Source organism: Fragaria vesca, linkage group LG3 (assembly GCF_000184155.1).
Source record: "Fragaria vesca subsp. vesca linkage group LG3, FraVesHawaii_1.0, whole genome shotgun sequence".
NCBI classification, from domain to species: domain Eukaryota; kingdom Viridiplantae; phylum Streptophyta; class Magnoliopsida; order Rosales; family Rosaceae; genus Fragaria; species Fragaria vesca.
The window spans coordinates 18,196,827-18,224,476 of record NC_020493.1 but is presented as its reverse complement, the minus strand read 5'-3'; the positions used below and the strand labels follow the sequence as shown (position 1 = coordinate 18,224,476).

At 39.6% G+C, this 27,650-nt stretch overlaps 5 protein-coding genes across 6 annotated transcripts; 3 read left to right on the top strand and 2 right to left on the bottom strand.

Moving 5' to 3' along the window:
• Positions 1-6,041: 6,041 nt before the first annotated feature.
• On the top strand, positions 6,042-10,157 carry LOC101304259 (putative nuclease HARBI1-like). Of its 2 annotated transcripts, XM_004294559.1 has the most exons (3): positions 6,042-6,176; positions 6,280-6,498; positions 8,872-10,157. In XM_004294559.1, exons 2-3 carry the CDS (start codon positions 6,357-6,359, stop codon positions 9,918-9,920), a joined length of 1,191 nt encoding a protein of 396 aa, XP_004294607.1. In that variant the 5' UTR covers positions 6,042-6,176; positions 6,280-6,356; the 3' UTR covers positions 9,921-10,157. The 2 variants fall into 2 exon arrangements, with proteins under 2 accessions (XP_004294607.1, XP_004294608.1); XM_004294560.1 differs by lacking the exons at positions 6,042-6,176; positions 6,280-6,498 and adding an exon at positions 8,235-8,326.
• A 664-nt stretch (positions 10,158-10,821) lies between these two features.
• Positions 10,822-13,776, bottom strand: LOC101300133 (methyl-CpG-binding domain-containing protein 7-like). Its single transcript, XM_004295894.1, has 6 exons — positions 13,636-13,776; positions 12,579-12,698; positions 12,086-12,181; positions 11,371-11,490; positions 11,153-11,281; positions 10,822-11,067 (listed from the first exon to the last, which is right to left on the bottom strand). The coding sequence occupies exons 1-6, from the start codon at positions 13,774-13,776 to the stop codon at positions 10,822-10,824; spliced, it is 852 nt and encodes a 283-aa protein (XP_004295942.1).
• A 1,296-nt stretch (positions 13,777-15,072) lies between these two features.
• On the bottom strand, positions 15,073-18,497 carry LOC101303976 (methyl-CpG-binding domain-containing protein 7-like). Its single transcript, XM_004294558.1, has 6 exons — positions 18,248-18,497; positions 17,346-17,492; positions 16,501-16,611; positions 15,790-15,909; positions 15,578-15,703; positions 15,073-15,493 (listed from the first exon to the last, which is right to left on the bottom strand). The coding sequence occupies exons 1-6, from the start codon at positions 18,455-18,457 to the stop codon at positions 15,260-15,262; spliced, it is 948 nt and encodes a 315-aa protein (XP_004294606.1). The 5' UTR covers positions 18,458-18,497; the 3' UTR covers positions 15,073-15,259.
• Positions 18,498-20,647: 2,150 nt separating this feature from the next.
• LOC101303682 (zinc finger protein ZAT11-like) lies at positions 20,648-21,416 on the top strand. Its single transcript, XM_004294557.1, has one exon. It carries the CDS (start codon positions 20,758-20,760, stop codon positions 21,286-21,288), a length of 531 nt encoding a protein of 176 aa, XP_004294605.1. The 5' UTR covers positions 20,648-20,757; the 3' UTR covers positions 21,289-21,416.
• A 2,199-nt stretch (positions 21,417-23,615) lies between these two features.
• LOC101299850 lies at positions 23,616-25,723 on the top strand. Its single transcript, XM_004295893.1, has 3 exons — positions 23,616-24,121; positions 24,203-25,391; positions 25,529-25,723. Exons 1-3 carry the CDS (start codon positions 23,616-23,618, stop codon positions 25,721-25,723), a joined length of 1,890 nt encoding a protein of 629 aa, XP_004295941.1.
• The last annotated feature ends 1,927 nt before the right edge of the window (positions 25,724-27,650 follow it).

The following is a 27,650-nucleotide window of genomic DNA, read 5'->3' as shown; positions in this document are numbered from 1 at the left end:
AACTTACTACTACTCTCTCTCTCTCTCTCTCTCTCTCTCTCTCTCTCTCTCTCTCTCACCCGACTCTCTCCCCAAGTCCTCTCCATGCCGGACTTTCTCCTCGCTCGTCCGTCGCCGTCCGGCCAGCTCCGGCCGCTAAGTTGGTCCCCATCAAACCACCACCTTCCCCTCTTCATTTCTGGGTAGGTGACCGAGCCCTTAGCGCCGTCGATCGGGAGGAAACTGGCCGGAAGTCCCGACTGCCCAAAAAACTCCTCGTCGCCGGAACTCCCTCCTCCGGCCTCCATAGCCGGAGCCACTTGGCTTGTTTGAAAGCCCTCCTCCCGTGCAGCAATCCCTCCAAAGAATTCACTCCCCCTTGGTCTAGGTAAGGAGATTTTGGCGTTGGAAATTCTAGGGCTCAATTCTATGTTTTTGTTCGATTGACCTAGTTAGGCTTGAAATTGATGTTTGTGCTAGTTAGGAAAGTTGTAGAGTGGGTTGAGAGGAAGATGCTGTTAAAATTTGGTAGACATTGGAGGTCGCCGGAGTCGGTCGCCGGCCGCCGTTGTTAGGGAGATTTTCATGGTTTTAAATGTGTAATATTAAGGGGAGTTTAATGATGTGAAGTTTGGAATTTTTGGAGGAGTTTTGGATAGGTTTGGGATTTTTAAAAGATTGGTGAATTTGGCGGTTAATGGGGTAGAATCCGACCGTTGGATTTTCCTTATTATTGTTTTAGAATGTTGAAATAAAAAAAATAAGGCTGTGGTTGGAATTTGGCGTGAATCCGATAAGCTTAACCCTAGAAAAGGTAGTGGGTTAGGCGGAAAAGTTTTGGGTTATATATTTAAGTATTATTTATTCTGAAATTGAAGTGTGGTCCTAAGCATGGTTTTTGTGCCAGGATTTGAGGAGACCTCACTTGAGTGGCGAATTGGATTTCGTCGGGCTTATGCCTAAAGTTGTGAGTGGACGTTTGTTTTAAATTAAATGCATGTGATGGTCTCATATTTAATGATGGTTGATTTTTATATTATTGATTCTTAATTTGTGGAATGATTTTCTTTTACGATTGATTTCTGTGAAGTATTTTCGGAAGTGATTATTCATATTTTATTTGTTAACTTCGCTCTTTCAAAAGTTACCGAAAATGAGATTTTCGGTGGATATGTATATGGATATTTATGAGGAGAGTATGTATATAAATGCTAGCTAATCATATGTGTCTGTCCACCTTAATGGCGTAGTATATAACTGTATTATGGTGTGACATGAGCGTTAGACGAGAGCGTGGTAGCCATATATGAGTGTTTAATTCATATAGGGGGTATAAACACATATTTATACACCCGTCCGTCCATCTTAATGGCGTAGTGCATTAAGGCGTGACGTGAGCGTTAGACTCAAGCGTAGTAGCCTTATATGAATTTCTATTTTTCTTATATTTCCTTCATAGAATTCATCATACAAGGAGTATGAACGTGTGTAGATACATACATATATATTTATATTTTAGCTTGAGAGGCTCTATTTTATAAAGTTTTGGAGACTAGCCGGAGCTAATCATATATTTGCCAGTGTTTGAGTAGAAAGCTTTGATCTGTCTCATGCAGCATAATTTCTATGGAAAATAAATTAGGAATATTTTATTTATTTATTTTTGTCCACTCACTCTAACGTTTGCAAATGTTTTCCCCTGAGCCATTCGTTTTAAAAATACCCAGTATGCAGGTTAGCATAGTTGAGGTCGGGCGTATATGGAGAAGAGGCATAGTTAATAGTATAGCTTCTGCTCATTTTTATATTTCTAGTTTTTTTCCTCTCAAATAGAGTTGCTCTGAACTGTGGTTGTTGGTTATGAAATTTTCTTTTTAAGTTAGTAAATAAATTGGGAGATGTTGTGATTTGGGGAGCACGAAGGCTCTAGAAGTTTAAGGTTGGATTTGAATTTTCAGAAGTGTTTGCAGGTATTATTAGGAAAGGTTGTCCATTTTCAAGGGAGGTTATGCCAAATTTTCGGTAAATTTTCCTTGGAGGTGGTCCCCGTAGGATTTACTTCGGGTTTCAGGGTGAAATTCGGGGTGGGTCATGACAATTTATACTTCCGACAAAAAGGAAAACTACGGTTTTTAAATAAAATTTCCACATACGAACTCTGTTTCGGGAGTGTCACGTGTCTACACGTTCGTTTTAACGGTTTTTATCACATTCTAGAAAAATTTTATCGATTGAGTCAACTATAAAAAGTCAATTTTTAGTGTCCCTGAAACAATAAAATGAGCTCAAACACAACTAAACTCAATTTAGGTAAAAAAAAAAAACAGTAAAGAGGTAGCTAGGTTCATGATGTATCAATACCACAGACTAAAATTGGGATGAAACCATTTTAACCTAAACCAACTCAACAACATTCAAAATCGAAGGTTAGACTATGATCAACACTATGTGGTTATACTTTATTAGTAAAACCAATTCCTGATGTTATGCGAAACAATTTTCAGATCTACTTTTATACGAAATTGTTTTTAGATGGTTGTGTTTGAGAAGAAGAAAACAAATTTTCTTCTCCAACGAAGTTTGACAACAACAAAACCAGGCTTCTCCCAAGGAAACGGCGTTCATGCGGTTGACAAGCCACCGATTCCGACGTACTTTGTCCGTGGCGGCGTGGTCGGTTTCGGAGCCATGGTCAACGGTCTTTAAGTGTAGCCTGCTTGGCGTCGACCTAGTGGGAACTAGGCTCATGTTTGTTACTTGGGTCTGAGTTCTAGTGGGTTGACCAGAGACAAAACATTTGGGCTTCTTAAATTTTGGTTTCGGATCTGGGATCCAAGTGACTTTACGATAAAAATTTGGGACTCAGGACTTTTCTTAGTTTGGTACCAATTTTTTTCTTAGGATCAATACCTGCGAGGAATTGTCGGGATTATTGATCGAAGGTTGTCAGCGAGTATTCTAATGGATGCTACGGAAAAATTTATTGTCAGTATTTTATTAGTTTACTCCCCCACTGGGCTTCACTCAATATGTGAGTTGTATTACGTTTTAGCGGTGTCTTTTTCTGACGGCCCTACAAGGGCGGGTCACTGTGTAATATGGTTTGTGCTTATTGAATAAAATCGTCTGACCTATTTTCATTCAAAAAAAAAAAATCCTTCATTTTTTTTTTGTATAATCATTTATTAATTAATAGAGAATATTTATTTGTAGATTGATTTCTTTTTTCTTTTTAAAGAGAGCAACAGCTCGAATTTCATTGATAGAATGCCAGAATGGCTTAGTACAATCCCTAAAGATGATCCTCAAGATGAGGTGGGGTGAATCGAAACCATTACATTGTAAAAAAATTTCGCCCACGAAATATGAGCCTGGCAACGCTAGAAAAATTATGAATTGAAATTTGTTTAGTCCTTATGGTTTGAAGTCGACATCTGTCTAGTCATTATGGTTTAATTTTAATCTGAATAGTCCATAAAGTCATGATTTTTCATCCAAATGGTCTCTCAGTCAATTTGTTCGATTAGAATACTGATGTGACCGTTAAAGGCCACGTCAGCAATTTAACTGAGAAAATTGACGAAATTACCATTTGGATGAAAAATCGTGACTTTAAGGACCATTCAGATTAAAATTAGGGTAAAATATTGTATAGTCCTTATGGTTTGAAATCGACATATGTTCAGTCATTTTTGTTTTATTTTAATTTGAATGGTCATTAAAGTCACTATTTTTCATCCAAACAGTATTCCATCAATTTTCTCAGATAAATGGCTNACATAGGCCGTTAAAGACATTGTAATTTTTAACGGCCACGTCAGCAAATTTATCTGAGAAAATTGATGAAATGTCTTTAAAGGCCACGTCAGCCATTTATCTGAGAAAATTGATGAAATGACTATTTGGATGAAAAATCGTGACTTTAAAGACCATTTAGATTAAAATAAAACCATAAGGACTAAACAATTATCAACTTCAAACCATAAGGACTAAACAAATTTCAATTCTTAAAATTAAACCATAAGTACAAAACAAATGTCGACTTCAAACCACAAAAATTATACAACATTTTACCCACAAATTATCATACACAAAGATAACATTGAAAAGAAAACTTCTTTCGCCAAACCGCTCAATTGCGGTACTCCAAAAGCTTCCCATTATTGAGGTGTAAGAGAACCTTCTAAATGGCAGACAAAAACTAAAAGGTCTAGAGCAATGACCCTAAAACCATATTCAAAACCTAAAAGAGCCCAAAGAGATGCATGACCCAAGCCCAACAAGCAAACCCAACACAGCCATGAGACGTCGCCTTCATGCAGTTTAAGGATTAGCTTAGCCATTAACTCCACCCACCCATGACACAACAAGCATTGCCGATGCATAGTGTCCTTACAAAACCGGGAACTAAAGACCAAAGTTACCGCCAAGACAAGCAACCGGAACCTAAGTCAGATTACACCTCCATGAAGCAGCCTTGACATCAATATCAATCACCCGTCCGGCAACAAACTCATGCCGCTGACAAGACCAAAGGTCATGTCGAAATCTGGGTCGCCGTTGTTGTAGAGGAAAGATCCCACATCAGAAAATAGATAAATAAAATATAACTTATAAGTGAATGGATCATACGTAATTGTACCGAGGTATTTTGTGATTAAAACCCAACACCTTAAAAATGGTTAACTTGAGACATTATCAGTACAATGGTGATCCACAAGCCACGCTTGTCCCTATTCAAGTTGGTATCAGAAGAGGTCCCTCTTCAATTAAGCCCCCCCCCCCCCCCCCCCAAAAAAAAACACATAATGGGCCCAAATTTGGGTTCATCAAATTGTCATTGGAAAATTTTATGATTGGCTTCATACCATAGCAAGTGTCTGCAATGGGCCTTGGACTGCATACCCCAATTTTCGAAGTGGGAATTGGACCAAATCACATTACTGATTTCCGAGATTGAACCGAATGAATTACACGTGCAAACCTAAAAAGTTAGGTTGTACGTGAGGGGGAGTGTTGGAGACGAAATATCTCATATAAGAAAATGGACAAATAAAATATAACTTATAAGTGGATGAATCATACCAAATTGTACCGAGACCTTTTGTGATTAAAACCCAACACCTTAAATATGGTTAAGTTCGGACAATATCAGTACAATGGTGATCCACAGGTCACGCTTGTCCATGTTCAAGTTCCGTCGGACGAGTTAGATCTTGAAGTTTTGAAACTCTTGGGTTAGAGACGGCTAGGGCTTTTAGGAGAGCCTTTTTCTTTTTCTAAAATTTCTCTTTTTTGTAGATTGATTTCTTTTGCAAGAGAGAAAGGGCAATAAAGCAAATAGAGTCATCACTGCAACATGTTTCTTTGTTAGTGGATGCTTGTTAGAATACATATACTTGGTAGAGATCATTCGATATTATTTTGGGTTTCTCTTCTAGATGCTTATTGTAAATAAAATGTTTAAGCTCCACGTCACTTCTTGTATTCGACTTTCATTAATAAAGGCTAGAAGACAGCTGTACCAATCCTTAACAGAAAAGAAAAAAAATGATCGAGGACTCAAAGGGTCTGAGTATCCTAATTTCAACGTTGTCATGTTCATAAACTGAAAATTCTTGTATCACGACGTGTATTTACACGATGCAATCTTAACCATTCATAACAATTTATATGTTTGACCACTATGTTTCTTTATTATTTTTTCTAATCCTGACCATTCATGTATGTATGTGAAGATACACGTCGTATACGGAAGATGTTCTCCCATAAAACACACTTTTTTTACCATTTTAGGAATGACTTTAATTAGGAGTAAGTGGCATATCGGTCATTTAACCTTGGAACTTGACCCTCAAATTGTTCCTCCGACACATATAAATCGCAATTTACTAGTTTTTCTTAAAATCGTAGGAGACTCTAAATCTTCGAGCAAAAACCTTCTCTTTAAAACCATACACATATGTCTCTCTGAACTCGTATGTCTAGTGAGCCGAGAGAGAGAGAACAATGTCCATGTCTCTCACTTCTTTTGCCACATTGTCTTAAACAAATTAAACACCAACCCACATGTGAAGCTTGGATTTTCTATCACTTAATTCCTACACAGCTTCTCTGTTTCCCTGTTCCTATTTCGTCAAGCTCTCTTTATCTTCTTGCATGTCTTAAACACAGCTGCAAACACTAGTTATTCACAGGTCTTGTGCATGTCATAAACTCTTTCGCTTCTATTTACTAGTCTCTGATGATCTCTATGTGTTTTGTAGTAATGGGTATTTGATTGTTTTTCTAATCAAGCAGGGTTTGTGTACAGTCGTTGTTGGTTTGAAGTTCGTGGGGTTTCTGGGTTTTGATTGGATTTAGTGTCTGAGGCGCTGATGGGTCCTGTGAGGGGGCTTAAGAAGAGAAAGAAGGCAGAGAATAATAAGTCTCATGAAGATCACAATGCTTCTGGTTCTGGATCCTCAGAGAAGGAAGGTCCTTTGGATTGGTGGGATGAGTTCTCCAAGAGAATCAATGGTATGTTTGCTTTCATATAATGATTCCAAATTGCTTTACTTTTATCTGTTTCTTATTTGTTTTGCTTTATGATATACTGCTTTATACAGCTTTTTGAACAGTGTTCTTATGTTGCGTGCGTATGTTCTAGTGTTTTATGGGTTCGTAGTTGGAATTTAACTTGTGTGATTGAAACTGGGTTTGCTTTTTGTTAAGTATTCATGTAGTGCGAATGTGTGTATCCATATTTAACAAAGATCCCTAATCTGACTTTAAAGCCGTCCCTTTTACCTAACATTCTGGTTTCATTGCCTTCTTTGATATTAGAAAGGATAAGATTATACTGTGCTAAGACATCTAAGAGAATAACAGTATCAAGATCCTTGGACAATGCCTGCTGAATGTAATTATCTACTTGAATTTACAGTCAATAAACTAGTAATATATCAACTTATTACCTAACTAAACGATGGATATGAGTATATGACAACAGAATTCTGTGCAGAAGTTCTTCCATTTCTGGTTCATTCTTTTTGCCTTTGTTTTTCCACTGATCATCTTACTTTAGATTTGAACAAATTGGCTAATATTGCTGGAAGAACACATCCGTGATCCAATATTTGAATTAATGCTGAGCTGTTACTAATTTTACTACAGCATTGCAAATTCCAGGAGTTTCAGTTAATTGGATTTCGGTATGAAGTTTTAAACCCCATACTGCTTATGAAAGAAAGAAATAAATTATTCGTATTTTCCAACCGGAGATTTAAAAATGAAAAAACTTTGGAAGAGTTATTATACCTCTGCTACGTATTAATCGGTGCTGGTGCTATCGGATTAGATTTCAACCCAGAGGGTGTCTAAAATTTAGAAGTCTCCTTTTACATTTTTTATCAACTTCTATTATTCACATGTCATACAAATTAGTCAGAGTTATTATGTTCTTTTAACCTTCGGATTTACTTCGGAAATCATGGTGAATGTACCATGATAATATCACATCAAATTTCTGACCGTCAGAACTTAGACATTCAGATAGCTAGGAGTTTGAGCTTCATATGAAACCAGAACCGATGAGCATTCTGCCACTAAAATGAGTAGGTGGTTATAAAGAGGCTTACGCATTAACTTTCTAGTCTTCTGGCAAAACTGGGAACTGAAGAGGCTTATGCCAAGAATAAATCGTTATCCTAGTTAGTCCTTTTTGCCTGAAGTGATGCCATGGACCCAGAAATTGCAAGTTTGTAGTCTCCCTTTCATGGTCTGCTTGGTTTCTTCTACTCTTCCTTCTATTGAAGCTATGTCTACACAATTAAAGCCCTAGTGGTTTTGTTTCTTTTCCTTACAAGAAACAAAAGGAAATCTAAGCATGAAGAAATTAAATCTTGATATTTAGTAGAGTTTTGGTGAGAGAACGATCAGGGGAATCTTGATTGATAGGCATGTAAATTTTAGTTCTTCCTTATGAGTACAAGCCATAAAAATGTAGGTGCAGTTACTCGTTATAGGATGCATTAGTTTAGGTCCAAGTATTGTTTTAAGGAACCAACAAGGAAGTATTAGGATGTGAATATTAAGTCAACAGTATCAAGTTTAAAAGTATCAGTCAAGTTTTAATTTTTGTCTTCAATTGTTTAGAAATTTCTCTGTTGTTCAAAATGTATAGCCTTAACGATGTTAAGCTTACAGTCAAACTTCATATGCAATCTTCTGGCAGGAATATTTATGGTATTTACAAGTAAAAAGAGTATTTCTTGAATACCTTATAATGCACTCATGTGCTCCTCTGATCTTATCTCAACTATTATTGGAAATTTTCACTGATGCTGCTGGTTCATTGGGCTTAGAGGTAGAAATACTCAACTTGAAGTAATTCTATATATAGGTCTTAACGGCTTAGTCTTCAGTGACCTACCTCTCAATCTCATATCTTGTATCTTGTATGAAGACTGTAAGTGTCTGAGATCATGATGTGCTGCATTTCAAGACTGGAGTGACATGCGGTTTCTTTTTCTTCTTTTTTTGGCTTTTGTTTTGTTTTGTTAGAATGAGTGATATGTGATTAAGTGATATCACAAGAGTAAGGATTATAGTTTTGATGTATCTAGTTACCATTGTCTTTTCTCAATTAACCCCAAAATCATGAAGATATTGGATTAAAATGAATGAAAAAAGACAATCTTGTTTAACTAGAATGGAGTTCTAAGCCCTTGGAGTATGCATTCTTTATTAGTATAATAGTTATGAGTGAAGATATAATAGAAAGGAAGGTTCATGATCTGTGCTTGTATACTGTAATCCTAATAGTTGAGATCATGTTGCTTCTATTAGTGTATAACACTCCCATAAAAGCACTGCATGTCAAATTTGAATGCACATATTGGGCATATGCAGGTCTTCAGTCTCCAGCAAAGGGTTTGAGTAGGTTTCAATCTATCTTTAAGATGTCCAGAAAAACCTTTGACTACATATGCTCACTTGTGAGAGAAGACATGATGGCTAAGTCGGTACATTTTGTGTTTAACAATGGTACACCATTGTCTTTATATGATCAAGTAGCTGTGGCTTTAAGAAGACTGAGCTCTGGTGAGTCACTAGTAATGATTGGCGATTCATTTGGGCTGAACCACTCTGCTGTGTCTCAAGTGACCTGGCGATTTGTGGAAGCCATGGAACAAAAGGGACTTCACCACCTCCAATGGCCTTCAACTGAAGCAGAAATGGCAGCAATCAAATTAAAATTTCAGAAAATGCAAGGCTTTCCTAATTGTTGTGGTGCTGTTGATACTACTCACATCATGATGTGTTTACCAGCTTCAGACCCGGCAAGCAATACTTGGCTCGATCAGGAGAAGAATTACAGCATGGTCTTGCAGGCCATTGTGGACCCAGACATGAGGTTCCGGGATATAATCACCGGATGGCCAGGGAAAATGAAGGACTGGTTGGTGTTCCAGAGTTCTAAGTTTAATGAACTCTGTGACAAAGGGGAGAGGTTAAATGGGAAAGTATTAGAGCTCTCCAGAGGATTTGATATAAGGGAATACATAATTGGGGATTCAGGCTTTCCTTTACTGCCTTATCTTGTAATTCCCTATGACGGGAATGAACTCCCAGAACATAAAGATGAGTTCAATAAGCGGCAGCGTGCTACCCAAATGGTTGCACAGAGAGCATTAGCAAGGTTGAAGGACTCATGGAGGATCATAGACGGAGTGATGTGGAGACCCGACAAACACAGATTGCCAAGAATAATTCTCGTTTGCTGCCTGCTTCACAACATTGTTATCGACATGGAAGATGAAGTGCTGGAGTACCTGCCTTTGTCTCACAACCATGATGACTCGGCTTACCATCAACAGATTTGTGGAACTCTTGACATAAACGGGGTTCATCTCAGGGATAAGCTGTCTCTCTACTTGTCTGGAAGAATGACATCTTAGTTATTTCCATTTCGACTAATTGTTTTAGGTACTAAAGAGTGTTGTATTATTTGATGTATTATTTGATTTGAAAGTTCTTTTAAGAATATTTCGTACTGAAACTTATAAAATTGTGAGATAACGAGGCAAGACCCTGAGGGAATGTAATAACGTACGTATCACAACAGAAATTGATCAGGGAGTAATGGAACTTGTTCCGGATTACCTCTGTTAGAGATTTGGGACCTCTTCTCGTTCCAAATTAAGCATCTACCATTACGTCTCTTGTTGAATAACGGATGCTTGTGAAGTTGGGATCAGTGATCCACTGCGTCTCTTCTGAAAATCCCTTGCTAACTCCCAAGACTCGTATTCCAACAACAAAGAGGAGCTACAATATGGTTCAAATAGTTTTATTGTTTGAACTGCAACAGCTCGATGTTACAGTTGCATTTAATCAAAGGGTTAGTCTATGATACATTAATGTACCGATATCAAGTAGACTAGATTTGATAGAGAGGTAAACTTACTATGTGCAAGTGTATGAAGGCTTCAGAACAGCAAGACAGCATGGATTGGGGACCTATACAATTATTTTACAAATCATACATGATACATTGTGTATCCCCATTATACATGAGCTGTTAGTCATTCACTCATTCTATGTGCAAACTGACCACTTAGGACCTTATAAAATTGTTGCAGAAATGATACAACAAATGTATCATTCTTACTAGTTCCTCTACAAATAGCTCCTTGATGCTCCAACAAGTCTGCATATGCATATCACCCAGCTCCTTGTTACAGTTTCTCTACAACATTCTTACTAGTCTCAGATAGTTGATGATCTGGAGTTAGGCCAAATGTGAAAACATAAACAGTATATGTTACAGAAGTTCCACTTTGGCAGAATAGATCAAACTCAAGACCTTGGTGCCTTTGCAGTTTCGTCACAGATTGATGATTTGAAAATCTCAGACCACTTTAGCTTTACAGAATCAGCGATACTAGAGTCGTCCATGAAGGGGTTCCACATATTCCCCCCAGGACCGGCGAGGACCCATTTAACTTTTCTTGGTGGGCTGCCAATCCTGCCATTAGTGAGCTCTGAGGGTCTACTGGAATCTCCACAAATAATTTTCTTCGGAGAACTAGGATGCTTAGCAGGCTGAAAAGGAACACAACTAGAATTCAATAATGGCAATTATAAGGCAAACTAATCATTAGAAGACTAGTTAGTTTATTAAACTCACTGTTACGCAAGTGTTGAGTTCCACTGCATCGAGTGTGCTATTATAACATTCATTCAAAAATGGTGAGTGCTTAGAAATTAATTCCAGGGACCTGACTTTCTTCTTCTGACTGCCAGAACCACTTGAAAGCTGAATGTCATAAGGAAAACTAGACAAGGTCAACGATCAAGGAGGAGCAATATAACCTTTTTTATATTAGTAATTGTAACAACACCTACAATGGACTTATTGGCAGGTATCAATGCCTGAAGTGGAGTGTCTTCATTTTCTTCTGTTAGATATCTCTCAACAGATATCAAAGAACGAAAGCGCCTTCCAGTCCCTGGCTCAATATAATACTGCAAAAACAATAAATAAACAAATACATCTGAAGTGAATGCAACGGCTATGAAAAACAAAGGGCTACCATAACCAAGATCATGATTATCTTTCAGAATAAATGGACCACGTAAGACATTTTCCCCTACATGAAAGGCATAAGAACTGATCACCATAATGTTGCATGAGATAGCTATCAATGATAGTTTATTGATTGCCAATTTAGATGGTCATACTCGATCTTTCAAAAGAAAACGAGAACTATCTGAACACAGCCAATCTCGCTATCAATGCAAGTTTATTGATTCCTAATTTATTGGCCATACTCAATCTGTCAAAAGGAGACAATAATATGAATACACCTAATCTCGCTATAGGCTCCCTTATCACTTGATTACAGATACAAGCCATTAATGTGAGCTAACCAACTTTGTAATTTAGAAAACCACATCTGTGCTGTTTATGCGAAGTTTAGTTACACCTGCACCAAGATGCATGCATCTGTGCAACTTTTACCCTAGGTTGCAGAATGCAAGTATTATCACAAGAAGCTGTTTATACCCTTTTTACAACCAAGAAGAGAAAACCAACAAACTTTAGAAAATAAATAGTTACCTTGTCAGAGTGACTTGAATTAGTATTCTTTCGTGGCTTTTCCTCAATTTCCCAACCATCTGGTAGAGTGAAGGAACTTCTCCTGAAGGGTTGGATCTGCAAATTTACACTGTGAATGAGGAATTTACCCATTATATATTCGGAAATGTCTGCAAGCTTTTTTCGCTGGTGACACTAGTACAAATACTTCTAAAGATCCGTTTGTGGTACCTTCCCCTGACTATTGATTCAAAACGGACCCCGATCGATTATAATTATACTACATATTTTAAATATATCAAAGCCTGGACCTTTTTTCTGTGCACGCTAACTCCAGCAATAACTAAAATTTAAACACATATGCAGAATTGATTTCTGTATTGGAAAAGATACATGATAATTAAGTATGAAACCTTTATCTAGTCTACCAGTAACATAACAACCAAACTCTTACTCCTGCCTCAATTCTAAATATTGCCAATCAACTGAAATATAATTAGATCCTAGAACTCACTGTGCATTGACTGCCTGATTTTTCTATTGTGCTACGTATATCAATTTTCCCATCTGTTAGGTATCTGTGGACAGCTGCCAGTGAACGGAACTTCAGTCCTGTGTGAAGCTCAATGTAATACTGCACAATTAAATGAGAAGTCTCAGCCCTGAACCACATTAGATTTGATAGGATAGCTTCAAAGTTCAAACATAAATAATACAAAACAAACTTAAAGAAGGTGGTAGAAAATAATTGTATAATTCACTATTAGTTTTGACTGTCAAACAATCAGCAGATTCTATTTTCATTGAAAAAAAAAAAAAACCTCATTAACAGTCATTTGTAATTGTATATATTATTGCAAGTTGCTAATAAGGTATCAATCTGTTGCTGGGTGGCCTAAAGCAATATGAATGTGTTATTTTCAGCGGTCATTGCTGCTGTCGGCTGACTCATCTCGACAGCTGAAGTCCATGGATAAAGAATTTCAGAACTCAAAGTATGTTTCATGATACATATGTTGTGATCATCAATTTTACCAACTGAAATTTTCAGTGCCATTGGAACAGACAAAAAACAAAAAAAAAAAAAAAAAAAAAAACAAAAACAAATGAAAAAATAGCTTGATTGTAGACCCTCAAAGCTGATGTTAATTGGGTTTAAACAAAGGACCCAGATTTAGATTATAGAAAGGATAATGCTCTTTACTGGGATGAAAGTAATGAAACAAGTGGAACTGGAATTAAAAATTATTATCAATGATAGATCCCCAGCCTAAGCCTGTATTGGGTTTTAAGATACACCCAAACTTTCTTATGAAAATGACAGGATAAAATCAAATTGACTCTATACACACCCAGCCAGTCCTCAACCCCAATCAATCTTCCTTCATTCTTTTAACTTCTGAACTTCCAGGGTTAAAATTACATGGACATTTAAAACACCAATTTTCACCCATCAAAATCCTAGACAAATTTTCAATACTTGTCAAACACAAGAACATATAAACATAGCTGCAAAGCACCTGCATTTGATCACATGCATATACAACTGAGGCAAGTATAGAGTAAGAGACCTTGTCAACTGTTTGGCTGGAGCGACGGGGCCTTTCCTCAACGGACCAACCATCTGGGAGTCCAAAGCGTGAAGCAGGGACCAGTTGCAGTTGCCTACAGCTTCTGGGATCGTCTTCTTTTTTCGCCGGAGTCACCATCATGATCGGAGTTGGCTCCGGCGATGATGATTTGGGTGTGTTCATGATTTGGGTGCTGTCAGTCTAGCACCGCTCACGAGCTCCAACACTGTGTGATGTAAACTGTGAAGCAAGGCAACTCCGTTACTTGGAACTAGTCGAATCACACGCTAATCACTGATGTGTCCCACTGCCGTGGCATTACCATAAGAAGAAATAGTGACAATGGAGTTGTTTTCTATTAGGAAACTTTGGAGTTGGAGAAATTTAAGATTAAAGTGAGTGACAAATCACTGACAATGGAGAATGGTCTTGCAGGTCATTTTGGACCCTGATGACATACAAGGTTTCCAATTATCAACTTTTATGTAGCGTTTTCTTATTGTGAAGACTAACAATTTCGTAGTCAAGAAGCTCAGATCTTCTCTTCGAAATGACTGATTAATGTTTCCTCGATGTTAGTGATGAGGTTTCTGTTCATTTGAATCCTCGAGATTCTTGCGATGCTCGATATTGGCCATTTGTGAAATGCTAGATCAAATGCCTTCATCTTACAAGCACAACAACTCTGGGCTATGACAAACGTATTCGGGGAACTGTCGATAGAAAATGGGGTTCATTTGAGAGATAAGTCGTCCCTCTACCTGTCTAATGTCCAATTTCATATGCTTGTACTCTTCCTCCCCCGTTGGACACCGTTTTGATGAGACTATCTAGCTCCTAACTCACACTAGATTCATTTCCCTGGCAGCCCTACCTAACATTTTCTCCTCAAAAGTACATATCTGCTCGATGTTTATGTTGAATGTTGTTCATTTGAATCCTTGCTACTTTTGCAACACACTCTTTTGGTCATTTATGAAGTGCCAGATCAAATGCCCTTGTCTTACAACCACAACGACTAAGTTTACCACAAAACGGACCCGTGAAATGTCGACAGAAAATGGTATTCATCTGAGAGGTAAGTCATCTCTCTACTAGTCCATTTTCCAGAGTCCAGACAACAAACACGGCCCTTCAATGTGCTTTATATAGTTGTATTGTTTGAACTGCAACAGTTCCCAGACCCAAAAAGAAGAAGATCTGCAACAGTTTGATGTCATATTGCTGTTAATCTGGTATTCTCATCAGTTTCCTTCTTTCCTGTGTGTGTTCCTTGTCACATGAACAGAGTAGAACAGCAACCAGCCGAGAGACAATTTTCTTACTTTTTTTTTTTAGGAGACAATTTTCTTACTGCTGTATATGACTTCCAAACTCCCAAGGAAAAGCAATTTTATCTTCATAAATCATAACTATACAGCAGATTTAAACATTTCTCCTTGATGCTCCAACAAGTCTGCATATGCATACCAGTAAATCCTCATCACAGCTGCTTCTAACTAAGTCTTGCATTACTAATTTGGAAAAAATTTATGGATTTGAAAAACTTTTGGGTGAGTTAGGCCAAAATGAAAAATGAACAGTATATGTTACAGAAGTTTCACTTTGGCAGAAAGGGTAAAATTCAAAAAATTGGTGGCTTGATATTTTCGCCATAGATAGTTGATTTGAAAATCTCAGACCACTTTTGCTTCACAGAATCCGCTACCATTGAATCATCCATGAAGGGGTTCCACTCATTTCCCCCACGATCGACCAGGACCCATTTAATTGTTGGTTGGCTGCTACTATTGAGATGCAAAGTTCTACTGTTTTCTCGGGGAAATTCTTTCTGGGGAGAACTAAAATGCTCTGCAGGCTGAAAAGGCACACAATTGGATAGCGTCAATAAAAGGAAGCAAATTCTAGTTACAAACATATCTATATAGTTTATCTAACTCACTGAAGAATAAGTGTTCAGCCTTGATGCATTGAGTGTGCTATTGCAATCGTTCGAATGTGATGAATTCTTAGAAACAATTTTTCGGGACTGAATCTTTTTCTTCTGGCCGCTGGATCCACTCGAAACCTGAAGCATTAGCAAAACTAGACAAGGTCAAGGCTAATAGAGGAGAAAGACCTTTGTTAAATCAGTAACTGCGACGGAGAACCTACAGTCAACTTATTGGCAGGTATCAATGCCTGAAGTGGAGTATGTTCATTTTCTTCTGCTAGGTATCTCTCAACAGCTACTAAAGACCGGAACCGCCTTCCAGTTCCTGGCTCAATATAATACTGCAAAAACAATACATAAACAAATAAATCTCTTTCGGAATCCAAGGTTCTAACTAATGGATAAGTGCATGCAGCATATTCTCAGGTTTTATCAAAAACAAAGGTAGTCTCACATGCAGCTAGGAAAAACAGAGGTATACTAGAACCAAGTATCATAATCAGAACAAATAGATCATGTGCTGACGTTTCTTCACTGCATGAAATCATTGAAATGTATAAGAGCTCAAATTACATTTGACTACCCTTTCAAGAAAGCATATAAGAATGAATACAGCCAGGCAAATTAAATGAAAAATCATATAGTTGGGCTCATTCTGTCAAAAGAGATACTGAATACAGCATTTGTAGGTAGCCTTATAATCACCAACATGTGTATGCGAAGTGATTTGAAGTTTTGACTAATTCCGTAATAATGAAGGTAGCATATACTGTATAAGAAAAGTTCAAACAAAAGTGTGCCCAGCGCAAGCCTCGTTCAACCTTAACCTTAAAATGCAGAATGCAAGTAGATTTAGCAAGTACAAAGTACATACACCCATTCTACCAAACAGGCAATGAAAAGCCACTGACACTAGAAAAAGAAATAGATACCTTATCACTGTCACTATATGTAGTATTAATTCGTGGCTTTTTCTCAATTTTCCAACCATCTGGTAGTCCGAAGGAAGGACTACACCTCGTGGTGTGTGGTGTAATTTGCATCTGCAGATTGACATTGTCAATGAGAATTTTTTCTATCACATTATAGGTATCGCAAGCTTTTCTCTTCAAAGTGGACTGCAATACAGTGCTCATTATAAATAAAAAAATTAAAAAAAAATCTTCTAAACTAAATCTACAGTTACTTTTGCCTGCCATTGGATTCGAAAGGACCCTAGTGGATTATAAATGTATGAAGTTTACATGTTCAAGTATGGACCCTTTAATCAGTGGATTCCTACTGTCGCAAAAACTAAAATTCAAGTAAACGATCATTATTGAATTTCATTCTGAAACGGTACTGAAAGATATACTACATAAAAGAAGAAAAACCACAGCGAAAATCGGAAAAGTTTGGAACCTTAAACTAGTGGACCTCTACCAGATATTGGGTGACAAGAATCAAAGACATTGTGATTGGGCCGAAATAATCATATATGCACTTTATCATGAAACACGAAGCAACTGCTAGCTATCTTTGTGACAATATATTGATAGGCATCTGGATATGTCTGTTAAGTTTCACAAATTTTCCTTCCTATCTCTTGAAAGACCATGCTATACCTATTGTTTTAAGTTTAGTGGGGAGAATAAACTTCTGGGTTCATGGTTCCCTTCCTTTTTCTTTTGATTTCTCTTACCAGGGAAACCCTTCTAGCAACAGAAACCAAACTTAAAATCCCCTCAGTGACTGAATTCTAACATTAACTGAAACATAGGTGGATCGTAGAACTCACAGTTGCTCGTTTATCCACAGTTGCTTGTTTATCCACAGTTACTTGTTTATCAGCAGTTGCTTGTCTAGCAACTTGTCCACCTGTTAGGTATCTGCGAACAGCTACCAGCGAACGAAACTTCTGTCCCGTGTCAGGCTCAATGAAATACTGCATAATCAGATGAGAAGTCTCAGGCCTGACCCCAGAAGGCTTAATTGCATCACTTCAAAACATGATAATCTAAAAAGATAGCATTGAACTAAACATGAACTTCACACATAAGAAATACAATACATAACAAACTTTAATAGAGTGATACATACAGACTGCCTGTAAATGTTGCCTATTATATAAATTTCAAATGACCTAAAACCAGACATTTATATTAGTAAGATTGATAATAAGCTAGCATTGTGCTGGGTTAGACTAAAAGCCCATAGTATTGCTCGACTGCAGTTCCTTTAAGAGAAAACCATAGTCATTTCAGAATTCAAAACTTTATTTGACAATAAATATGATTACGTTGTAACATCAAAATTCAGGATGTACCATTCAAAGTTTAAGTGTATATCAGCAGCAAAACAGAGAGCACTGGAAAAATTACTAAATAAAAATAAAATTTACCAGATCTTTACTGGGTTCCAACCCATACTTATGTTATAGAATGTGCAACAGGGATTTAAAAAAAAAAAGAAGAAAAAGAAACTAACATCAATAACCATAAAAAAGATCGAGACTTTCTTATGAAAATGACAGAATCAAAAAGACCCATCAAAGTCTACCTAAACCCATAACATGTCCTTCAACTCTAAACTCTTTCTGGGTTAAATTATAAGTCTAAACCCTGCTTAAACCCCAGGAAGCATAGAATGACAGCGCGTGTGCATTTGTAATTGAACAAGTTTAGAGAGAAAGAGAGAGACCCTGTCAACTCGTTGGGGACAGAAGCTGGTAGAGCAACGGGGGATTTCCTGAACACACCAACCGTCGGGGAGTCCGAAGCGCACCGAAGCAGAAGCAGCCGTCACTAATTGCCAGTTCTTTCCGGGGTCGTCTTTTTCTTCTTCTTTCACCGGCGTCACTGCCTGAAGCGGAAGTGGCTCCGGCGCTGATGATCGTCTTCTCCTCTTCATGAACTCACTCACTCTGACACTTCTCTGTTTGTGTCCAACTATTTGTGGGTAATTCCCATTAAAAGAAAAGAAATAAAGAATAGGTTTTGGTTTTTTTTTTTTACACTAGGAAACTTGTAGTGTAAAATCCTATGAATTGGGTTCCAGAAGTGGCACTTTTGAGATAGGCAATGACCTGTATATTGTTCGAGTATGTCACTTGGCTCTGGTTCAATGTGTCCGCTACATACATATTTATTTTAGATGTGTCATCGAATTGTTTTGGTCTAATGTGATGTGTTTTAAGTCGGAATAATTCTTAGGTAACAACATTAGAGAAAATGTCTGAAATGAGACGATGGAGCAAAAACTGGGTTGCCAACTATACATCACCAAATATATTGAGATACAGACCTAGTGAATATTGTTCATAGAGTTGTGAGAGAAGGTGAAGAATAAGTGCATATAAGAAAAATAAGGTGTATATAAAGTCACTAAAATAAAAAGCTCATATAGGAGTGTGCCATTTATGTTTTTGTTGGGCCCAGCGAAAGAGGGGTTGAACAAGTTCAGTGACCTAGGCCCATCTTGGTGAACATTGATTCAGAGTTGGGCCAATCCCAACCTTGACTTGGATCGGGTAGCCCAAATTAGTAATTTGGTGGTGTAAAATTCAACAGAAGCAGAAAACGTATACGTCGTTGTTAGAACTTAGAACGAATTAGAAGACTCTTTTGATCTTAATTGGTCAAAGTCGGGGCAATGGCGCGTGTAGCTAGGCTTTCTTCGAGTTCAAACAAGAAAATTCTTACAACATCCGCAGATATTGATCAACTCGAAGCTGCCAAGGAAACTGCATGCAGCCTGATGTCTCTATATGCTTGAAAACTGAACTACTGTTTCTTCTACGATACACACTAGGAAGGAAACATATAGATAAAAGCCACATAAACAACATTATACAAACAAAGTGAGCAACTTTTACATAATATGAAAACGGGTCAAATAGTCGAAGACTTAAGCAGGAGGTAGGAACTGGGAAATAGCTAGGAAGCAAGGACTCGAATACGAGGCAAAAGAGTGAGGAAAATTAAGCATCAAGATAATATTATTTGATGTGATTGATATAGAAACTTTATATAGTGTGAAGTTAGAAAACTGGCATGGACTATACTTTGGACCGCGTAGATTTTGTAGCAAGATACACACTTGATTAGCTTAGCTACTTAACTTATTGTGTGCTTACAGGGTTGCTCGACATTCTTGATCCCCCTCTACTGCTTTCACAGTTGCAAATTAAACTCAACAACGTAACGACATTTAGGTGTGAGAAACTAAAACTATGTCATATATATATATTAGGAAGCATACACATAATCGATCATACAAATGATAATATTAACAAGAGTATTCAAACAAACGAACTAGTATAAGCGAACATTCGAATAGCTAACCAATCCTTGCAAAATTTGCCCAACTCATCTACAACTTTATACTAAAACAACAAACTTACATTTGAGAAAGGAATGTGCAGGCCTCAGACGTTAATATATATTACAATCATTAATTTATTTGTTTGCTCAACTTTGTGATGAATTATTTTATAGTCCCGAATTACAACGTGAAACTGTCATGTAGTGATCTAAGTTAATAACATCACTTGAACTGGTGAAGATCTTGCGGATGATGAAAAAGTATAGATTAAATTATAAACGAATCAAAATTAAATACAAATCACATAAACCAATAACATTAATCTGGACCACCATGTGTACCATGTCTCGAGACTAGCTATATATATAATAATTCAGATAATTATGTTACGATGGTAATAACTTTTACAGGAATAATCATTCAAAGTTAATATATAGATGATTCAGATGGCTTGGCTGCCGGGAGACTAGCAGTTAGATTCATCTAGAACTGTGGGGAAAGGCTCAAATTTCAGATGCTGGGTTTCCCCGCTTGACCAAGTTAACTCACTCCAGCAAAACGCGGTGACGCAAAACTTGGCCACAATAACGGCGCTAAAACAATCCCAACAAAGAAAAAAAAAAAAAAAAAAAACTAACGTTACAATAATACCACCCTCCTCACATTACTTTTGTAGGTCAAATTCGAACACGTCATTGCTACTTTCTTCGATCGTAAGCAACTAGCTCATGATTTTGCTGCCTATATATACCAGCACCCTAGCTCACTCTACCTTCCATTCCAACACAATCTCACACAGACCTTACTTGCTTGAGTTGCTTCCATAGTTCCTTCAGATTTCTCTAAGCACGAAAGCGCAACCCGAAACTCATCTAACCAACTTAGCCATGAAGAGAGGCAGAGAAGATGATCAGCAGACCCTGGACTTGGTTAGTTGCTTGATGCTGCTATCCAAAGACGTCGGTCAAACTGGTTCATCCCCAATCAAAAAACAGAAGACGTCAGATCGTGCCTTTGCTTGCAAGACGTGTAACCGCGAGTTCTCCTCGTTCCAAGCCCTCGGAGGTCACAGAGCGAGTCACAATAAACCTAAACTAGTTGCCGGAAATGGTGCCGCCGACCTCTTGCAGCTAGCACAGTCATCTCCGAGCTCGCCGGCCAAGCCCAAGTCCCACGAGTGCCCCATCTGCGGGGTTGAATTCGCAATCGGTCAAGCGCTTGGGGGTCACATGAGGAGACACAGGGACGTCATGATTTCTGCTGCTGCTGATCGGGGTCAGGCGGCAGCCGTGCCGGTGTTGAAGAAATCGAATAGTAGCAAAAGGGTGTCGTGCTTGAATCTGGACTTGAATTTGGCACCACCGGGCTATCAACGTCATTATGATTTGACAAAGTTGCAGTTGATTTCTGGAAACTGAATAGTATAGTGTTGTACATATTGTATCCCTGATCTTTTTCGAGATTAGGTAATTAGATACGAATTTCTGTTGTCAAAATTCTATTACGCGGGTTTTTTTATCGATACAGTAGAGAGGATTGAATTTATAACTGGTCTTAATTCTTTTGGTACAATTAGTTTGATTATCTGTGGTATGATGTGATGATGCATTGTTTATTCACTGCTCAGTTTGTTAACTCTCGTATCTCTACTATATAAATTGACCAAATTTTAAACTACTGAAACTGCCCCCGTAAGGCTAACTTTGAAAAACAAACAATTGGGTTATTGTAGTAAAAGACATGTTACAAAAGAAAAAGAAGAGATAACTATGAAATGGAGTTGTCTACAAACAGTATATAGTCTTTCCTTAATAAGTGGGAGGCTGTAGAGTTCGACTTACAAAATTGTAATATTTCAGTAACGTGTTAATAATGAACGAAAAAGAAATGAGTAGTGGAACCATAACCACCCGACATATTTTGCATAAAATAGAAAAGATAATTGAGAAGGCTAGAATATATAATACAAAGTTGGTGATCGATAAACTGAAGGAAGGAAGAAGAAATATACAGTCTCTCTTGATAAGGTTTGTTGTATTACAATTTTAGTTTGTAACCCTGACATTTCTTTTTCTTCAATTAGCAGATTTTAGTAGCTTCAGTGGTATGTTGTAGTTGATGGAATCTGCAAAACTTTAATGTGTGTTTCTTTTAAAGAAACAACACGTACCAGTTTCTTCAATGTGTTTCCCTCTGCCTCACTTACCCATAATAGAATTAGCCTATTGAGTTTGAATTTCGGTTTCCAAGTCCGAAATTACCGGTGTCTGAAACGAACGATGAGTTCATACTTTTTTGTAACCTTCCCCATGACACCCATCTTGTAAGCCCCGCGTGAGTGAATGTGTCTTGGGTCTAGGAGCATAATGGTTGCGATCTATGTTGCACGGATACGGACATGACACAGGGACACGGTAAAACTCAAAAACTGAGTTTCCAACACGATTTAGACACAATAAATAGAATAATATATTTATGTATTTTTTTAATACATAAAAAATATACTTGTAGTCAGTTGTGCATAAAACAACCACCCAAGCCAGTAAACCAACAAACATTTCACCACAACCGAGGCCACCCCGAAATATCCACCAATAAGTAGGGTGGGCCGAGCCCGACCTTGACGGCAGTATTGGGCTGGGAGTGGATTCAGAGGGCATAAGGGAGCTGGATGTAAAACAGTAGCAAAGACAGTTGTCCCACATCGGTTTTCAGGTGAAGAGAATCCACTCTGAGCCATAAATATGGCCCAGCCACCAGCTTGTCAGGTATAATAACTACCCCCTCAGTAATTACATTCAACCATAACATACTGACTTAAGCTTCGGAGAAGGAAAGACCGTAAGCTCTCGGTCCCCTTGTTATTGCAGGTCAGTGGGAAGGCAACAGACAATCCACCAGGCATATCATTAGCTTCTGCGAACCCATCCGGGATTGTGCAGAAACATTTGGCGCCGTCTGTGGGAAACTTTACTAAAAGCCAGCGTGACTTGATGACTGAGTTAATCGAGCAGCAAGACCAAGAGAGGGAGGTGATATTAGGGAGGACCCCGGAAACCGCAGGGAAAAGTTCAAGAGTTACAGGGAGAACCCTCCTGGATGAAACACAAGAGTACATACCGCAGGATCTCAATCCTCAAGAGGTAGCCGAGATGTTGGAAGATATGAGGGCTCAAATCACTCGGCTGGAGCAGCAAAGTGCACACGATTGAGTGGAAGCCTCCGGGAGGGAGCGCTGGTTGGAAAGGGATAACGCCACACTCATGAGGGCGTTAGCCCAAGGAGTTGAGCACCGGGAGGCATTGGACCGGGTGGGGGAGTTGGATCGGGCGGCCACATCTCAGCAGACAGGAACCCCGGTGAGAACGAACCGTCGGACCATGCATATAGGAACGAGCTTGTTCCCGGATGAAATGCGGGATGAGGGACCGCCGCCCTTACTCGAGCCAATCCCGTAAGTCCAAGTTGGAAACCAGGGAGAGATGGAAGAAACCCTAAAACCTATCCGGGATAGCGTGACGAGTTTGGCTGACCGAATCTCGGACGCCAAGAGAAGGGGGACGCGTAACCCAACTCGTGCGAGTTTCGAAGAAAAGGGGGGACCGTTCACAAGAGCGATCACCCGGTCCGTCCGACCAAGCGCAGCCAAGCCGCTGAAACTCAGTTACAATGGGGATCGAGACCCCCATCTCTTCCTCGATAGTTTCAAGTCTCACACGAACGCTAAGGGATACTCGGATGCGATATGCTGCAATATGTTCCAGGAGACACTAGCAGGGAAACGCTAAGTTGGTTCTACGAGCTCCCATCAAACTCGGTCGATTGCTTCCGAGAACTGGCAGACAAGTTCGTCAATAGATTCATTTTACGAACGGATGGGCAAAACACCGCCCAGTTGTTCAAAATCAATCAAGATAGGGGTGAGGGATTGAAAGCTTTCGTGAACCGATGGCAAGATGCCACGGTCAGAGTCAGGAACTTTGACAAAAAGGTTGCGGAGGAAGAATTCATTCAAGGACTGCTTATCAGAAAATTTATGTATGCAGTAAAAATCGAATGCTCGCAAGGCTACGATGAGCTTATGGAGATGGCGGTCAGGCATGCTCAAGCAGACCATGATACATATGGAGGGACCTCGACCGGGAAGAGGAAGGTCGGAGAGCAAGAAGGAGGATCGCCGATACAAGTGGTCCAGGAGATAAGGGCCTGGACGGGGGAGCAAGAGCCGAGCTCGCACCCAGCTGGAAAGAGGCACAAGGAAAGAAGCTGAGGAAAGGCAGGGAAGTAGCATAACGCGCACGAAAAGGCAAAATGGCCCTACCAAGATACCAGGTACGCGAGAACGGTACCGGCAAGCAAAGAACATTTCTCGACGCTCAACGCCACCTACGAGGCGATATGGAATGAGAATAAGTCTGCCATTCCGCCTCCCCCGGCCCAAAAGTTCCCCCCATCCCGGCTCACCAAGGAAGATACTGGAAAGTTTTGTGGGTATCACGGGGAAGCAAGCTATATCATTAACAGCTGCATAGAATTAAAAAAAACAGTAGAACGCCGAATTCAAGAAGGAAAGCTGCAGCAATATGTGTCCGGCCCAAGGCATGTAGGGGCAATTGAAGTATATGGGACAATCAACACCATCCATGGCGGGTCCCGTATAGATAATAGAAGCAACAAGGCAAAAAAGCAGTGTACGGGATCTAGGAATGGCAGGGATGTCTTCGTCTTTGGGAGTAGCAGTAATCAGCGAGTGACAACCGGCTGGAAGTCCGTTACCTTCCTAGAAGAGGAAGAGGAGGGGATAAGACGGCACGAGGACCCATTCTTAATAACATTGCAACTCGACCACTATATCACAAAGAAGATCCTGGTTGACACCGGAGCCTCGGTCAACGTGTTGTTCAGGAGTGGCTGGAAGGGACTGCATCGAGGAAGTAACAAGTTGATACAAGACCATGAGCCGTTGATCAGCTTCTCGGGTGATGTGGTCCAGCCCCTAGGATCGAACAGCTTCGGGGTGAGTATGGAAGGCCGAGAGGGAGTTGCCCGGGCGACAGTAGAGTTCATCGTGGTGGATTACGAGTCGTCCTATAACGGGATCTTGGGAAGGCCCGCGTTATGGAAGCTGAAGTCTTTTGTCGTCGGCCACATGTTAATAATGAAGGTCCCAACCCCGACCGGAATCATTACGATCCGGGGAGACCAAACGGCAGCAAAGAGTTGCTATGCGATAGATAACGGGAGGAAAAGATTCAAGGTTCTATTGGCGAGCCAGGCCATGGCATCCCCCTCGGACCCTTTTGCGGATCCCAGAGATAATACCGACTCGAATGAGGAGCGTCCGGTGTCCGCAGAAGACACAGAAATGGTATCAGTCTCAGATGAATTCCTGGATAGGCAAGTGACCATCGGGACGGGGCAGGCACCAGGAGTGCGAGCGGCCTTGATAAGCTTCTTGAAGAAAAATAGTGGGGCATTCGCTTGGACATATAAAGACATGCCTGAGATATCTAGCGGAATCGTAACACACTAGCTAGGAATCAAGAAAGGATCCCATCCCGTCCGGCAAAAGCAAAGGACATTTAAGCCCGGAAAGTATGAAGCAATGAGGGGGGAAGTGCAAAAATTGATATACATAAAGTTTATACGGGAGGTCAGATACCCCTAGTGGTTGGCCAATGTGGTCATGGTTCCAAAGAAGTCAACAGGGCAGTGGAGGATGTGTGTAGACTACTCAAATCTCAACAAGGCATGCCCAAAGGACAGCTTCGCGCTCCTACGAATAGACCAACTGGTGGACTTCACATCCGGATTCGAATTGTTGAGCTTCATGGACGCCTATGCGGGCTATAACCAGATCTGGATGGATCCAAGGGATGAGGAGCATACATCTTTCACGACCGATAGGGGTCTTAATGCTATAAGGTAATGCCTTTCGGACTGAAGAATGCGAGAGCGACTTACCAGCGACTGATGAATGTCATGTTCGCCGAGTACCTCGGGAAAATAATGGAGGTATATGTCGATGACATGCTGGTCAAAAGTCTAAGGGCCGAGGAGCATATAGGGCATCTTGAGAAGGTCTTCGAGGTCATAATGAAGTTCGGGATGAGACTGAACCCTCAGAAATGCATCTTCGGGGTTGTCAAAGGAAAATTCCTGGGGCATATAATTAGCGGGAGGGGGATTGAAGCCAACCCGGAAAAGATCCAAGCCATATTGGACATGGAAATGTCCAAGGAGAGGAATGAAGTGAGTTCATTGACCGGGAAGATTGTCGCCCTTGCCAGATTCGTATCACGACTCACGGATAAGTGTGTCATTTTCTTTCGGCTGCTGAAAGACCAGCGGTGCAAGGAGATAGTATGAGGACCCGAGCAGGAGGAAGCATTCAAGCAGATAAAGGCGTATACCTCACGTCCGCGCTGGTTTTGTCAAAACCAATCCCGAGCGAGATGCTTTACCTGTATATCGCGGCTTCACAATCAGCAGTTAGCTCGGTCTTGATAAGAAAAGAGTCCGATATCGAGCACGCTGTATTTTACGTGGGGAAGGGATTCATACCGGCCGAGAGCAGGTACCCGGATGTAGAGAAATTAGCCTTGACACTTATTATAACCGCCAGAAAGCTCAGACACTATTTCCAAGCACACTCGATAACCCTTTATACTAACCACCCCTTGAGGCAAATTATGCAAAAGCCAAAAATCAGCGAGAGGCTGGTGAAATGGGCAATAGAGCTGGGGGAATTTGATATCCATTACCGGCCGAGAGTGACAATCAAGGGCCAAGCAGCGGCTGACTTTATATCTGAGCTCACGCCCATGAAAGTTATGGGAGAGTCCTTTGAGCCCACTCTCACGAAAGTTGTGGAAGTATCCTCCGAGACCAACCGGGAGGAAAATGGTCCCAGAGTGGATAAGAAGATGCACAGTGAGGAACCACCGGCTCAACTATAGAGACTTTTTATGGACGGCTCGATGACGAGAAATAAAAGCGGAGCGGGAATAATATTAGAGACTCCCGATTGATTCAAACATGAGTACGCCCTAGAATTCCAGTTCAAGGTATCAAACAATGCGGCTGAGTACGAAGCTTTAATCAGGGGATTGCAACTCGCCCGAGGCATCGGAGTGAAAAGAGTGGAAATATTTAGTGATTCACAGTTGGTTGTAAATCAGGTCAACGGGAACTTTGAAGCTAAGGAGCCTCAGTTGCACTCTTACCAAGCATTATCAAAAGCCTTCATGCAACATTTTAAATCAGTCTCTTGATAGTCGCATATTTGTGCGACTTTTATCATGCTAATTATTCTTATTACTTATTTATTTTGTGATGTTTTCCTATTTTTAATTAACTTTATTTGTTTTTAGGTGTTTTGAAGTCAAACAAAGAAAAGGAGATAATTGGGCTTAATTAGGACCCCTAATCCTAGTTGGATTGGTGATGGACGTGACAAATAGGTTCACTAACCTATTTCAATGAGGGGAGCAGCCGAACAAGAGAGGGGGGCCGAACCAGAAAAAGAGAAGAAAGAAAGGGAAGAAAGAAAGAGAAGAAAAAGAGAGAGAAGGAGAAGAAAGAAAGGAGAGGAAAAAGAACTCGATCAGCAAAGATCTTCTTCAATCAAGTTTTCTTCTTCTCACCCTTATTTCATCTTCCATGTATTCTCTGATGTTCTTAATCAAGATTATGTGTAACTAAACTCCTTAGTAGTTAGGGGCTGATCAAAGCCCTAGATATGTCTTCGATTTCGAACCCCAATTGATTTATATAATTT

Bases quoted from the DNA above. Each gene is read 5' to 3' on its own strand.
- LOC101304259 (XM_004294559.1), top strand. From the start codon at position 6,357: ATGGGTCCTGTGAGGGGGCTTAAGAAGAGAAAGAAGGCAGAGAATAAT. The intron at 6,499-8,871 runs GTATGTTTGCTT...GGGCATATGCAG, and splicing joins GTTCTCCAAGAGAATCAATG to GTCTTCAGTCTCCAGCAAAG.
- LOC101300133 (XM_004295894.1), bottom strand. From the start codon at position 13,776: ATGATGGTGACTCCGGCGAAAAAAGAAGACGATCCCAGAAGCTGTAGG. The intron at 12,182-12,578 runs GTGAGTTCTAGG...GTAAATTTGCAG, and splicing joins AATCAGGCAGTCAATGCACA to ATCCAACCCTTCAGGAGAAG. The intron at 11,068-11,152 runs GTGAGTTTAATA...GTTCCTTTTCAG, and splicing joins AACTCAACACTTGCGTAACA to CCTGCTAAGCATCCTAGTTC.
- LOC101303976 (XM_004294558.1), bottom strand. From the start codon at position 18,457: ATGAAGAGGAGAAGACGATCATCAGCGCCGGAGCCACTTCCGCTTCAG. The intron at 15,910-16,500 runs GTATCTATTTCT...TTGTTTTTGCAG, and splicing joins CATATAGTGACAGTGATAAG to TATTATATTGAGCCAGGAAC. The intron at 15,704-15,789 runs GTAGGTTCTCCG...CTAATGCTTCAG, and splicing joins TACCTGCCAATAAGTTGACT to GTTTCGAGTGGATCCAGCGG.
- LOC101303682 (XM_004294557.1), top strand. From the start codon at position 20,758: ATGAAGAGAGGCAGAGAAGATGATCAGCAGACCCTGGACTTGGTTAGT.
- LOC101299850 (XM_004295893.1), top strand. From the start codon at position 23,616: ATGCTGCAATATGTTCCAGGAGACACTAGCAGGGAAACGCTAAGTTGG. The intron at 24,122-24,202 runs GCACAAGGAAAG...CCAAGATACCAG, and splicing joins TCGCACCCAGCTGGAAAGAG to GTACGCGAGAACGGTACCGG. The intron at 25,392-25,528 runs GTAACACACTAG...ACGGGAGGTCAG, and splicing joins CTGAGATATCTAGCGGAATC to ATACCCCTAGTGGTTGGCCA.